This window comes from Palaemon carinicauda, chromosome 15 (assembly GCF_036898095.1).
Source record: "Palaemon carinicauda isolate YSFRI2023 chromosome 15, ASM3689809v2, whole genome shotgun sequence".
Classification (NCBI taxonomy): domain Eukaryota; kingdom Metazoa; phylum Arthropoda; class Malacostraca; order Decapoda; family Palaemonidae; genus Palaemon; species Palaemon carinicauda.
Window position 1 is genome coordinate 134,259,043 of NC_090739.1, and position 14,502 is coordinate 134,273,544.

The 14,502-nt window shown below is 33.5% G+C and overlaps 1 protein-coding gene across 4 annotated transcripts in view; it reads right to left on the minus strand.

Moving 5' to 3' along the window:
• Positions 1-1,222: 1,222 nt before the first annotated feature.
• Positions 1,223-14,502, minus strand: part of LOC137654766 (nuclear distribution protein nudE homolog 1-like) — a 166,511-nt gene continuing 153,231 nt past the window's right edge. Inside the window, exons 8-9 of one of the 4 annotated variants that reach the window (XM_068388703.1) lie at positions 12,522-12,613; positions 2,088-2,285 (exon numbers count right to left, since the gene is read on the minus strand). In XM_068388703.1, the coding sequence (XP_068244804.1) occupies positions 2,231-2,285; positions 12,522-12,613 (147 nt within the window). In that variant the 3' untranslated portion in view covers positions 2,088-2,230. Of the gene's footprint in view, positions 2,286-10,501; positions 10,560-12,517; positions 12,614-14,502 lie in introns of those variants that run through there. The other 3 variants (XM_068388705.1, XM_068388701.1, XM_068388704.1) reach the window with 3 other exon arrangements.

Sequence of the window (14,502 nt, forward strand, 5' to 3'; positions counted from 1 at the left end):
CTCATGAATGTCAAAATATCAGATGAGCTGTAATCCTTCATATTCAAGTCTTAAACTTTAAAATAATTAATTCAAGAACTATTTGGTCTGCCTATCATAATTACAAAATTATCATTGTTAAAATAGATTTTACTAATAGTATATACTATCACAACACTTATAGGTAACAGCTGCATATATGTGAAAAAATATACAGGACCACAGTCACTTTTACATATTAACATCACCCTTCCTTCATTTAATGAGGAACAGTTCACAAAACTAATGCTGTTGTTCTTATCACCTTCAGTTTCTCTAGTTTCCATGTTTTATGCTCCAACTTTCCATCAATCATAACCTTTGGTTTGAAACAATTTTATGAGGGCATAAACTTTGCAAAAAAAAATAACTCTTAGTCAAAACTTATATTGAAAATATCTTGCTTTCCTTGACAACATGGCATCCTGGGATAATCTTTTCTTAGTTGTAATCTTATCTATTTAAACTAAACTGGGTATATTTAAGTCAGAAATTATAAAACTTGTCTAAAGGGGCAATTCATAGGACTTCTTGGGTGATGTTTTAGTTTCTATGGAAATACAGTATACCTAGTATAAACTTTTAAATTGCCTCTTCTTATTAGGAATGAGGTAATTCTTAAATATGTGCACTAACAGTATGAAAAAATTACAATGTGAAAATATATAAACCTTACTGTATTCTGATGGAAAGTGTCCCCTTAAAAAAAAGAAAATCGAAACATTTGGAAAGCAATCTTCACTTCACAATAGTAGGGAGAATTTCAGCCATTACAACAACATACCAGTACAGTGCAAAAAAGGGGAGAAAATATTGTTAGAATAATGGAAAACTAGCAGGGATGAGACCAAAGGGAATTATGAAAAGTCTGTGGCAGTAGGCTATGAAGCTGGGGACAAAGCAACACTATTAAGAACTTTTAGTATCCTTAATAGTGTGCCACATTAGACAATGAGAATCTTATCCTCTTAAGGGTACATTACCCCAGTCAACACTACTACTTTCTCTGAAGTTTTTCTTCAGCAGCAACATTAAAAGTATTTCATGAATTAATTTGTAAAAAAAACAAAAAACGAAAAGAGTAATATATACAAAAGAGTATTATAATTTGAAATAGTTTCTTAAATTCACTTTTTCTCAACATCATTTTCTAAGAAATAAAAATAATAGCTACAAAATGGAAGATAAAATTGAAAAATAGCCATACCTTTGTTTGAAGTATAATTTTGCACAACATGGTGTTAAATTTTCATTTTTAGAATATTATACAACCAAGAGTGTTGGCATCTTAGTTCACTGACATGAAAGGAATGCATCTTTATCAACATTTCAATAATCCTATTAAATATCAAATAATTACAAAGTAAAATAGCAAGCAAGCAATGCACATCATGACCTAAGTACAATTGGAGTTTCTGAAATGAAGGTGGCGTGCACTGCTTTCTCGTCTGTAATGATGCAATGTAGTTTTCTGGGCACTTTAAAAGAGTTAAATCACAACAGCGTACTACCGTGAAATTCATCACTAAACTGAGTGCTGCCAAGTGAACTATTATCTCCTGAGAGGTAATCACTCATTGTATTATCACTTGATGCATATTTGAGATAATTGATATTTTTTTTTAACTATTTAAGGAAAAATGTATGAAAGTAGAGCACCTGATGTCTGAAGCAATTCCTTATTGCAAACAATATACCTGTACTGTATATAGGGTGCACACTGCAATGTTTATAAGCAAAATATACATAGAATCCTTGTCTTGCACTATAAAGTATTTTTTGTTTTATTAGATATGCATCAAGAGCATTTCTTAATAGATAAATTTATATACAAACATAAATCACTCCCAATGTGAAATATTTCTGTTGCATCAGGATTGAAATAAACATCAATAAATATTTCTTACTCAAAAAAAATACTCTTTAGTTATCGATAAAGGATAAGTACTGTTATACATAAAATTGGATTTGTTTCCTTGATGCCCTAGCTGTGGCTTAGCCTTTGAATCTCGTAAGTCATTCTGTGAAGGATATTTAAAAGATCTCCGACTCATTAATTTACAACGTACATGGGATAAATCTGTTTCTCTTAAATCACTAACAGGATAATGCTTACCGATTCCTACATTGCAATTTTTCAGAGCTTGTGAGGACTTTAAAAGTTCTTCAGATATATCACTATTAGCAAATTTTGATGAATAGTGTGGCAGTTTTAAGCAGGAGTCACAGAGGTTGCGATATGGGAGCCGCATGTCAGCTCGTTCGGTCTGTAATATAAAAATTATGCTTTACTATAAACACTTCATAAACTTATTACAAATGTTTGATAAATTTTTAAGTTATTTATCAACATGATATAAACTAGAAATTTAATGAGACAAAAACAAAACTTCAATAGCTACAGCATGCATCATTCCCGTAGACATTAACATCAAGATACTCATGCAAAGCCACATTAATGACTTCTGTTACATCAAAACTCCTTGGAATAAATCATACACATTAAATAAAGTACTGGATTCAATAATACACCCTGGTGTGGGGTTACATACTCGTTGAAGAATAAAATAAACGAACAAAATCTCAATGCAAATAAATAGTATATTGATGTATACAGACAGTGTATAATATAAAATCTATAGAAAAAATCTTTAGTAAAAATTCTTACCGATGATATATTCTAAACTTCAAACATACATTTTTACAACTGAAAACTAGAAATATTCTTCAAAACACATACATTTTCAAAATTAAAAAATTCACATCTCTAAAATACGAAGGGAGATTTAGACACAATTTTGACATTTCTAGTGAATAAAATGAAACTTGTAATGCACAAGTCTATCTAAAATACAATGAAAATTCACAAGCTACAGATAATTTACAAACTGATCAACAGAGCATCAACAAATTACAGATAAAATTAAATAACTTAGCAAAAATAGAAAATAAACCCTTAAATTTTTTTGCAGAGGTTTCAAAGACTTAAAAGGATAATATAACCATTTTGGTAAATCCCATATCCAGAAGCTTTGAAAAAATTCATCATTACTTAGATTTATGGGTAAAAGATTCAAATCCGTTAGTTATCTTACATACTTACATTGCCTGATAGTCTCACTTTCACTTAATTCAACATTGTCTAAATCATTCTCCTTATTCTCCATGAAGAGAGATCAGTTAAGCCATGGATAAGAAAGTAATCTAATGATCCAATAAAAGCATGACAAGAAAGTAATCTAGTGATCCAATAAAAGCCATGGATAAGAAAATAATCTAGTGATCCAATAAGACATGGATAAGAAAGTAATCTAGTGAGATCCAATAAAAGCCGTGGATAAGAAAGTAATCTAGTGAGATCCAATAAAAGCCATGGATAAGAAAGTAATCTAGTAAGATCCAATAAAAGCCATGGATAAGAAAGTAATCTAGTGATCCAATAAAAGCCATGGATAAGAAACTAATCTAGTGAGATCCAATAAAAGCCATGGATAAGAAATTAATCTAGTGATCCAATAAAAGCCATGGATAAAGTAATCTAGTGATCCAATAAAAGCCATGGATAAAGTAATCTACTGATCCAATAAAAGTCATGGATAAGAAATTAATCTAGTGATCCAATAAAAGCCATGGATAAGAAAGTAATCTAGTGAGATCCAATAAAAGCCATGGATAAGAAATTAATCTAGTGATCCAATAAAAGCCATGGATAAAGTAATCTAGTGATCCAATAAAAGCCATGGATAAAGTAATCTACTGATCCAATAAAAGTCATGGATAAGAAATTAATCTAGTAATCGAATAAGGCTAGATACGCTTCTCTGCAACTTTAACGACCTAATATTTATAACAAAATTACTTTACCTGAAATTCACTGTATTACAGTGCCTTTGAAGTAAGGCTTTGTCAACCTTAAGAAAAAATGCTCCATTCCTTACAATAGTTATCTTCAAGGTGGTTGCCAGAACACTCGACTAGTTGAGCTACCCCTTTATACCATTACATCTATATCTTGTCTAAAAAGAAAATTCCTACGACCTAGAACCAATAAAAGTGGGGATGGGAGGGAGTTCCTATGAATTCTAGATAATTATTTTGTTAAGAAAAAATAATATTTATTTCAAATACCCTTTTCGAGGAATTCACTATGCTGACTATCGCAATAACCTGCATGGATGAATAGTGGTAAATCTGTCTGTTTCCACCCAAACAATACAAAGTAAGAATTCTCCCCTAGTATCATTTGCATAATATTCCACCTTTAAGACATTGCCCATACTGTATAAGAAATGTGACAGACCAAAACTTCTTTGAGCATGGTTTGTGGTTTGAATAGAGAAGACTATATCATAACTGTCTTTACTAGTTAGTGGTTGGTCCTTCCCTCTAAGTCCTCCATGCATCTCCAGCCTAATAGATTATATTCCCACCCACCTGTTATTTAAAAAAAATATATATGGTTGCTTTTAGTCCTATTGAGCATGGGTTTTGTGGAAATAATCTAGGTACACAACATTTACTGAAGATATTTTCTTAAGTTAACAAGGTATGCAACACTGCTTCCACATTCAGCCGGTTTCTGTACTAGGCTCTGACAGCCACCGAATTTGAAAAATGTAGCTTCGAAAAGATACGGTATGCGGATCCAAAGAGCCCGATGTGACATCGAGAGGGTTAGTATTTTAAGTATTTGAGACAAAACAATCTTATGATCCCATTCTTTGAAATTAACCTCAGCTGTAAAGTTGAACTTTAACTCCAGAAACTCCTCTTGGACAACTACTAAAACATCAGACTTCTTTTTGTAATGAGACCCACCCCCTGTCAGGTTGAGAACTACTGTCACAATATCAGCCGAAATATGTACAATAGCTCATCGGATGGGCACTGGTAAGCAGGATTATTGCATTTGCAATAGGAGTTTCAAAGGGTAATACTAATCTCCTTTCAGTATGCCAATCAAGGAGGCTCTACAAATAGGTTAGCCTCAATCCACCCATTGATCACAACAGTATGTTAGTAGATCATTATGCTCGCACGAGAAATAATCCAAACAGCCTTCACAGGTTTGCATCAGATCAGGAGGGAGTGTTGCCATGTAGCAACTTTATCATCTAATTTCAATGCCATTTATATTGTTTTACAATGTTATTTCTATTTTTCTTATGGCTTGTTCATTTGTATGCATTTCTGATGTCAGGGGTTATGATTGTTCAATAATTACCATTAACAACATTAAATATGAGCACCAGATACCCATTGAGGTACTACTGGTAGTGTTATTGGGTCTTTTAAACCACATAGTACTACATTGATCCCTCTCTGATTATGGCTCACAATCCTTTGCCAACACATACACTGAATGATCTGGCTCTTTCTTTACACATTCTTCTCTTTCCTCATACAATTGACAACACTAAGATTACCAAAAAATTAACTTTTATTCAAGGGGTTAACAACCTCACTGTAATTGTTAAGTGGCTACTTTCCATTTGTGAGGGTAAAAGAGACTCTTTAGTTATGGTAAGCAGCTCTTCTAGGACACTTCAAATCAAACCATTGTTCTCTAGTCTTGAGTAATGCCATAGCTTCTGATCCATGGTTTCCCACTGTCTTGGGTTAGAGTTCTCTTGTTTGAGGGAGCAATCAGGCACCCTATTCTATATTTCCTTTTCTCACTGAGCTATTTTCCCTGTTGGAGCCCTTGTGTTTACAGCATCCTGCTTTTTCCAACTAGGGTTGTAGCTTAGCTAGTAATGGGGGAAAACTGTTTTGGGTTACAAGCTAGCTCCTGAACAGATTAAACACATACAGACATACAGTACTACTTTTCTCTACCAACTTTTCAAGAGACAAGTCTGAAACAAGGTTTAATACCTTTAAATCAATAAGGTCTGGAGAAGATGGACTGCATCTTGTTTCATGACAAGTTATGTTGTGTGAACATGCATCCCTTTTAGCTTTGGCCACATCTGAACCTCTCCACAGTACAAGTTTGTTTAACCAAGGAACAGAGCAGAGTGAAGGATGCTGGAGTAACCACGGCAATACCTTTCGTCGAAGAGAACACACTACTGCCTAAGAAAAAAAAATAAATACTCCTCCAATTATGCGTCATCCAAGACACAGATGTTATTATTTTAACAGGAAGGGACGTCATTCTTTGGAAAATTTTCCAACTTGAAGAGGAGTAAGGTGAAGTACTCTCTTGCCAATGTGAACTTTGCTCCAAAACTCTGTAGGTTTTGGGAGGAGACATGGACATGACTATGGGAAGTGGACATAATTAGAGTAGATTACCAATTTCCTTTCTTAGATACATTTACTATCATACTGAACTCAGTGGACTGCATGATGTATAGAAGTGATCCTAAGAGGGTCAAAACTTTAGATGTGTTCTCCATGATTATGAATTCAAAATGCAATAGAGCAAATGCCTCAGAGAAAAAATTATTATGTTGAAATATTTCTTGCAACAGAACCCCTTAAAGATGAAGCTGGTGCTATCAGAGAAGCAGTTGTTCAATTGGAAGGAGGGACAACTTAGGCTGTTAGCAGGCCACAGAAGAATGCTACCAATCTGTAAATTAATCCTGAAGCAACTGAGCCTTCACAAGTTCTACAATGACCCAAGCACCCTGTGCCTTTATATCTGAAAGTTATTGAGTGGGTCTAGGCTTTCCAGAGGTTACTGTTAAAGCCATTCCAGCTGACTGGACCATCTACCTTTACAAGATGAAGTGTGTAGTGAGAGGAATATTAACTCATTCAATGTCTCTATTCTTGTGAATGCAACTCCAGAAGAAGCTATCAGTATCTCAATAAGAAATCCAACACTAGAAGGGTCTTCTTACATATACTGAAACTTTTAAGCATTTCATGCATATAAGTTATTGCATACTAGAACCTGAGAAGATATAGGTACCTCTTAAATTTGAGAAGGAGCATCCCCATAGAACACTCAAGCCATTGCTGAAATAAACACAATTCCATGTTTAATAAAAAATAAATTTACTTAACATCAGGACCAAACCCTTGACTCAAGCGAGTGGAAACTGTTAACAAACCAAAGAAAGATGCCATAAAAGGTAATCTTTAGGTACTTGGAAGCAGCGGACTTGTATCTTATTTTAGAGTTCAGGCTTTGATCCTGATAAGAAGATTAAATTTGTCACCAAGGACCCTAAGCCAAACCTTACCCATATAAGCAGGAAGAATGCCTTCTCTGTATTCTTGTGGCATGAAAGAGGGTGACACACCGTTAAGCATTCATTCACCCACACCAGTCTGATCTTCAGCTGACCTGTGCCTTGTTTTTTACACCACTGCCATGACAAATCTCAAGAACCCACTCAGAAGACCTCTAAAGATGGTCAGAAGAGCACAGAATGACAATCACTCCAAGGTTCATTTCTGACTCCCTGAGCAAAATAATCCAAATCCTACCAACATAATGGTTCCTCAATTCAGTTGTTGCAAGGTTTTATGGTAGGCATGGAATAATCTACGGGTGGATCCTGGACACGGCTGGGCCTAGGTAAGGCCAATCGTTGCTCTATTGAGGATACTACTGAAACTAACGCAACAATTTCTACATTAGACAGTAAGTTTCATACATAGAGGTTACAAAGCGTTCCCGTAGAGAAATACTTTTTGGAGGAAACTGATTTGGATATTGTCAAACCCTGTAAAAGATCTACAACAGACCAATACCATGAAAAAGGAGGCTAGGCTCTCTTCTTAGTATGACCAGTCTACAGGCTGAAAAGTTTTTCATGGGTGGCAGAGGCAAGGGAAAGGACAATATCCTAGAGACTGACAATGTATAAACATTGATTACATTGGACTCCAAGTGCATCTCGAGTAAAACCCTAGTTAGACTTTAAAGAAAAAGGTAAAGATTAGCATCCAAAGAAATGGCTGCTGATGACTGTAAATAAACCTTTAGGCTCCATATACAGTACCAGTTCACAAGCAAGGCGAGATTGTGGACACAACTGGAAACAATGGGGCTTCACCAGGCTTGAACATGATTGGCAATTTCTTCATTTTAGTGCAACAAGATCAAGGCAGGTCTCTCTTAGTTATCAAAAGTTACAGGTTGACTTGCTTAAGTCAACATAAGGAAAGGCTTGGAACAATAGAACAAATAAAGACCTCTCAAACATATATTAGCATTTCAGCCAGTTTTGGTAAGTCCAACAGTAAAAACCTCCCAACAGAGATCTATCCACGGCGCTAAGGAGCCTCATCAAACAGCGTTCAGTATGAACCTTTCCAAAAATCTTACTAGCAAGACCTGACCATTTTTAGTGGCTTTAGTCTTTACTTGATTATAGGGGGCTGGACCTCATGTCCTTCGCCAAGGACTTTGTGGCCACAGGGTGGAAACTTCAGATATAACTCCATCAGCAATCCAAACAGAGGACTGTAATTTAAGTCACTTTGCTATTTATGTTCTTGAGGGTATACTTCTACAAGACCAAGGGTTCTTGGGTGTCTCCCTCCAGTCTTTCCATAAATACAAAACAAGAATATCTCTAGAAAAACCTCTCCTTCTGTCTTCGGGAAATGATCTCAAGGGCATATGTTACCCCCCAAATAAGACAAGGCCCAATTGAAAATTCAAACCTACACTTCTATGGTATTCAAACAGAGTAAAAAATTAAGGCAATTCTTGAGGCATGAACAGTCCAAGTTTAGCCAAACATGAGATCATTCTAATCCCTAAGCTCATTCCATTCCCAAATTGAAGCCAAACAGAATGATTGGTTAAGTATCGTTCAATGGTTTGGGCCTTAGTTGACAGGAGCATTTATTTTTAATTTTTATGAAAATGACTGGAGATTTTGTGCATTGTAAATATCATGCTTGAATTTCCAAATACTCTTTAACATAAAACTCAATGTACTGTACAGCTATATTTCTTATGCTCAACAAAACGAGTCTACAAGTAAAAATCAATCATCTTGACTTACACCGTCAAGCTTGGGCCAGCTTCTCCCAACTGGCACTAGGCAGCAAGCATAATAAAGATACTTTAGGTCTAAGCTTCAGAATGGTGGCTACATCTTTTTTTTTATAATGCTGGTATACTAGTATAAGTAAAATAAACATAATTGGCATAGCATAAAACAAATTTTATTCCCTAAATTGGAGGAAGAACAAAAAAAATCTTTTAAGGACCATTTGAGGAAAAGGGAAATTTAACCTAATAAACTATTATCCTGATTAAAAGAATATTCAATGACAATTACTGTACCATAACACAAATATAGCCTAAATATAACAGAATATGGTTCTTAGAGGGTAACTCTGGTCACCATAAAGAAACTAATAAAGAGAAAGATTTCAAGACCATTTGTGTTCCTATAGTTACATTTGTAAAGTCATTTTCCAAGTTTTACCTGAAATGTTTTAAAAATCAGGACCAATAACATGATAGTGTATGTTAAACAGACTGAATTTCAGACAGTTGTGGCAATATGACGAAATACTTCACACGAGAAGGAAAAGCTTATGGCCAAAACAAAACCAAATGGGAGGAATGAGACTGTAAATGCAAAAGGTAAAGAGAATGTCATAGTGCAAGAAATGCAATGTAAGATAAACAAACACGAATTAGATGGCAACACACAAGGTTAGCATGAAAAACCACAACAAAACCTCAGCTCTGCTTAATTATTATGTTTTGGTTTTATAAAACTAAAGCACAAGCATGAGAATGGGACAAGTTAAAATATATAGTCAAGAAAAAAGAACTAAGCACGGTGCGAAGCAAAAATTAGCACACTATTATGTAAATTAGATGGAATACGGTGATCTTAGGGCAATGCAAAGGAGAGAATATTTCTTTAACAAGAATTTCTTATTTACAAGGTGACAAGTGTCAGCCCTTTCGGAAGTAATCACCTGAGTGAATGCCAAGATTAGGCAAATATATCTTATTAAAACAGTGATTTGTATTTTAAATGAACACCTTTCAAATTTCAGAAAACACCTCTAAACTTTAGAATGTAATGTTAAATTCAAATGAAAAGAGTACTATACTCACTTTTCCGTCATCTATAACAAATTCATCAAGTTACAGCATACAGTATGGAATAAAAATTCTCACCATTGCTATATAATAAACCATTTTAAGTAATAGAAACTGTAGCTAAAGATGAAATAAATTCTTGTAAGGAAGTAAGATTATTTCCGTGCTCAAGTGGAATTCCCACTATGCATCAATATAAATGAAGCATTTCAAATAATTAATTTCTTTATTGCAATGGTGTTCCACCTTAAAGCAGCAGCTATGGTAAAATATTTACTCTTTCACTTTTAAGGAAAGAAACAGAAGCTTAAATTTGATGCTATACCTAGAGAAAATGCATCAAGCCAAACCCTTTTAATTGGCTGTGCAAAATGTCACCCAAAATGTTCTGGTCAACCTTTAAGAGTCCTTTTTACGCCCATATAACAAGTTTTTCACATTTACCTGCTTTGAATACTGAGTTCACCCTATTCAAGTCTCTGTTAATCTGCTGGATTTTCATCTGTCAAAAAAAAAGGGGGGGAAAATAAGTACACAAAATAAAAATCAACAGCTGCATGCTAATCATAGGTGGATTTTAATTTCAAGCAGTAAAATAATAAATTAAAAAGTCAGAACTTACAATAATTAAACAAAAAGGCCATTAACAAGCAACATAAGCTACTACTGTAATATGCCAGAAACAAAATACAGGGGATGTATTCCACTGTATTTTTATGGGAAGGGAAAATTTATCAAAACTTAATGAATTCCTTCATGAAACAGCAATAATAATAGTACGATTAACCAGTTCAGGAAACTACACTGCTTGCAAATAATATATCCACAGCATTTAAGATAAAATACAACTAGACGACTTTCAATGTTTCCTACCACATCAAACTAGCGTAAATCTAGTCATATTATGAACATCGTGTGATGGCACTTTCTTTTTTAATTTTTCACATAACTTGCCAAGTATCTTTAAAAACTTTCTATTCCCAAAATACACCATAAAAGATTACACTTAACAATACAAGGATAAAAAAAACCAGATTCCTAAAAAACTAAAGTACATGATTTAAAATCTTCAGTCTGCAGTCATGCAAAAATAACTTCATTAACATTTTTGTCAGTTCAGTCTGAAACAAATGCATTCAAAACCTCCTAAAAAAAGGGGCACCATTCTAAACAAATACAGGACAAGCCACACCCAATTAAAGGGACGACATTCAAGTCTTTGGTAACATGCATTTTACAATTTTAAAACAGAATAACTCAAACTGCAATGAAACCTAAGATGATTTCTTTATAATACATTATACTAATTTGATAAAAAACCTCAGATGAAAATAGTAAATATATTTCATGATCTTTAAATCCTTCTGCTGTTGAACAGGTGCTATGCATAGCTACCAAAGTATGGTATAGGTAAAGGCAACAGTGAAATTATTCATGCGCAGAGGTTACTGTTAGTTTGCAGACATGAAAAATTAATTAAGAATACTGTAGATAGGTCTTTATAATGATCTATTAATATTATGAATTATAACTTTTGCAGAAAAAAACTATTTTTATGTAAATGTAAGCTATGTACAAAGTCTTTGTGCACCCAGCAAGAACATGGAATAGTTGATAAAAAGAATGATAAATTTTCAGTTGCATGTAACTTAGTGTGATACATGAACCATTATAATTTTTAAAAAATAAACTAATGATTCAGCTTCACTAATGAAAGACTTCTAAATTGCTTTGTGATGTCAAAGTGATTTTAATTACCTATTTCAAACCCCATACATCAATTGAAATATCAAACCTCAATCATTATGAACATCAGTAACAGAAACATGCTATGCTTATAAAAAATATTTAGAAAGCACACAAAACCCATTAAAGGAAACCTCATAATATATCTCTTAAACATGCCGAGAATATTTGCAGCCATTTTCATCATTCAACAACTTTCCTGACAGTATGAACACAAAATTTCAGCAACTTCTAATTTTATTTAAATGGATGTGGATAAAAATATGAATATTTACAGTTGGTCTTTTATGTGAAATACAATAATATGACAAATTTAAAGTAATTTTAATAGTTTGCATATAAGAAAACTTCAGCAGTGAAGGCTTAAAGCAGTTATTAACTTTCCCTAAGAGTTTTCTAGACCTTACGTACAGACCACTTATAGAATTAAGTATGAGGAGCTCTGCAATTTTAATGAATATAAAATCACAATATGACAAAAGTAATTTTGTGATCATTATACTGGAGTGTTAAAGTTTCAAAGGTAATTCCCAAAGCAATGCCATCCCAATTGAAAAAGCTTTCTTCATTTCTCAACATGCTCTTCAACTGCATTATTCAAAAAGTTAAAACAAACCCACTGAGTTTTCATGCATGGACAAAAGCAGTAACCAACGGATATCAGTAGAGGTTAGCAAAATAATGTATACATATATAATTCAGAGCATTAGTGTGTTACCTGGCAGAGTGGTTGCCGGGCGGGGGAAGGCTGAGAGGGCGCTGAGTGTCCTTCACAAGAGTACGACAGGAGGCAAGACGCGACTCCAGGGCCTGTAGTGCCATTACCAGCCTTGTTAATACTGAATTACCCATATTGTTTATGCACGTGATATTTACATTTCATTACTAATATACTAGATGCGTAAGAATACCAATTTTCCTCAATTACATTGAAACATACATAATGTTATTCAGCAACTGAAAACTTGAGACCACTAAAACTCCATTTAAAATTCAGTACTACAACTTTTAAGAAAAGAATCACAAAAAAGGGGTTAGGAGTTAGAGATTAATTCATGTCAATGCCAAGTACACTGGTTAGTTTTCATACCAGTAGCAAGAACAACATATAATTTTACTACATCAGCATCACTGAGTTACAGTACATGGATATTAAATATTCTGCAATGCTTTATTTTATTGTCAGTCTAGTCACAATGTCTGTAAGTACATTATTTTTAAAAGTCTCTTGCCCTAAATACCACTAATAGGCAAAAATCCTATAATTTTATATCACTGATAGACTATTATGTAAATAAAATAAGAAAAATCAAATGCCAATGCAAAATATTCAGAAAAAAATAATCGTTAAAAAAAGAAAAGAAAAAAAGCCCAGCTGAAACAAATAAAAAAACTAATGCAACTTAACAACTAGTTAGCAAAATAAGCATGCTAAAACCACAACAGACGAAATTCCTACATTAAAAGAGAACGATGGGTATTCAACAGGATGACATTTCATTATCCATCTCTAGTATTATTTACTCCTCCCAAAACTGAAGTGACCTACAAAACACACAATGGTCAGATCATAATTTTTTTAGCTGCATCCTGAGCAACACGAGTGATCCATGAGACTGTGAAAAACGATAATGTTACTAAAAGTTTTAACAAAATCCCGGTCAGCCAAGTCGATCTCATTACCTTTAACTGTATCCTTTTGTTGAATATCACAAGCTACCAAAAATATAGTTTTGAACACCTAAGAAATATTCACATATCTTTTATTTTTATCTTGAAAGCCAGTTTACCACATATGTCAATGCCAAAGCCACATGAAGTACAATATACAATACAATTTACATATGAACTGTACAGTACTTCAAAGACATTAACTGAACTATAAGTAAAAATATTGAGATACAAATCACCTCATTCATAAAACATTGAATATGTCATCTGTACCTTTGGGGCAGCAATTAGCTATAATTACTGTTATAATTTATAATTTAGTAAACATAATAAGATACTACAATAGTCAATACTTTAAAAAAGATAATCAACAAATATGAAGAACATATAACATTCAATACAACCTAACCAAAGGGAAAATAGTCTACTTAAAAAGATTACCACTGCATAAGTTATAAGCTGGAAAATATTTACCATTTCCTTAAAAAAAATTACATCAATATTTATAAATTATTGAAGTGGTCTGGATAAATCATCAGTTATAAAAGAAATCTTTAATTCTTCATTATTTCTAAACATAAATTAGGATTTTCATTCAAGAGCCATTTCTTTTACTTTGTTTTGCCTTCATGCACTGCATAATTTTTTTTTTTTTATCACATAATACAGCTCTTTATTCCATTATTGTCTTGTAGTAAAAATTTTCCCTGAATATCCATCTGAGTTTGGCCTTCATCTATGCTACATCTCCATGAACTTTATAACTCACAATCTGGTCTTAATGCGAGTTTTAACAGCATTATCCTTTGCTACTTTTGTATACTTGTTGTTTGTTCCCTTTAACCCCATTAATCATTCGTAATTTGTCTTACTCCCACGCTATGAAGCCAACTCATGACGTCCAACATTGAACAAATTCAACATCATATACCTGAAGAAACGGTATTGTTTTCATCTCTGTGCAATTCAACAGAGCAGCCTTCATTTCTGTCTTCCTACCAGGATTATGTTGTTTGTGCATTTTTGTC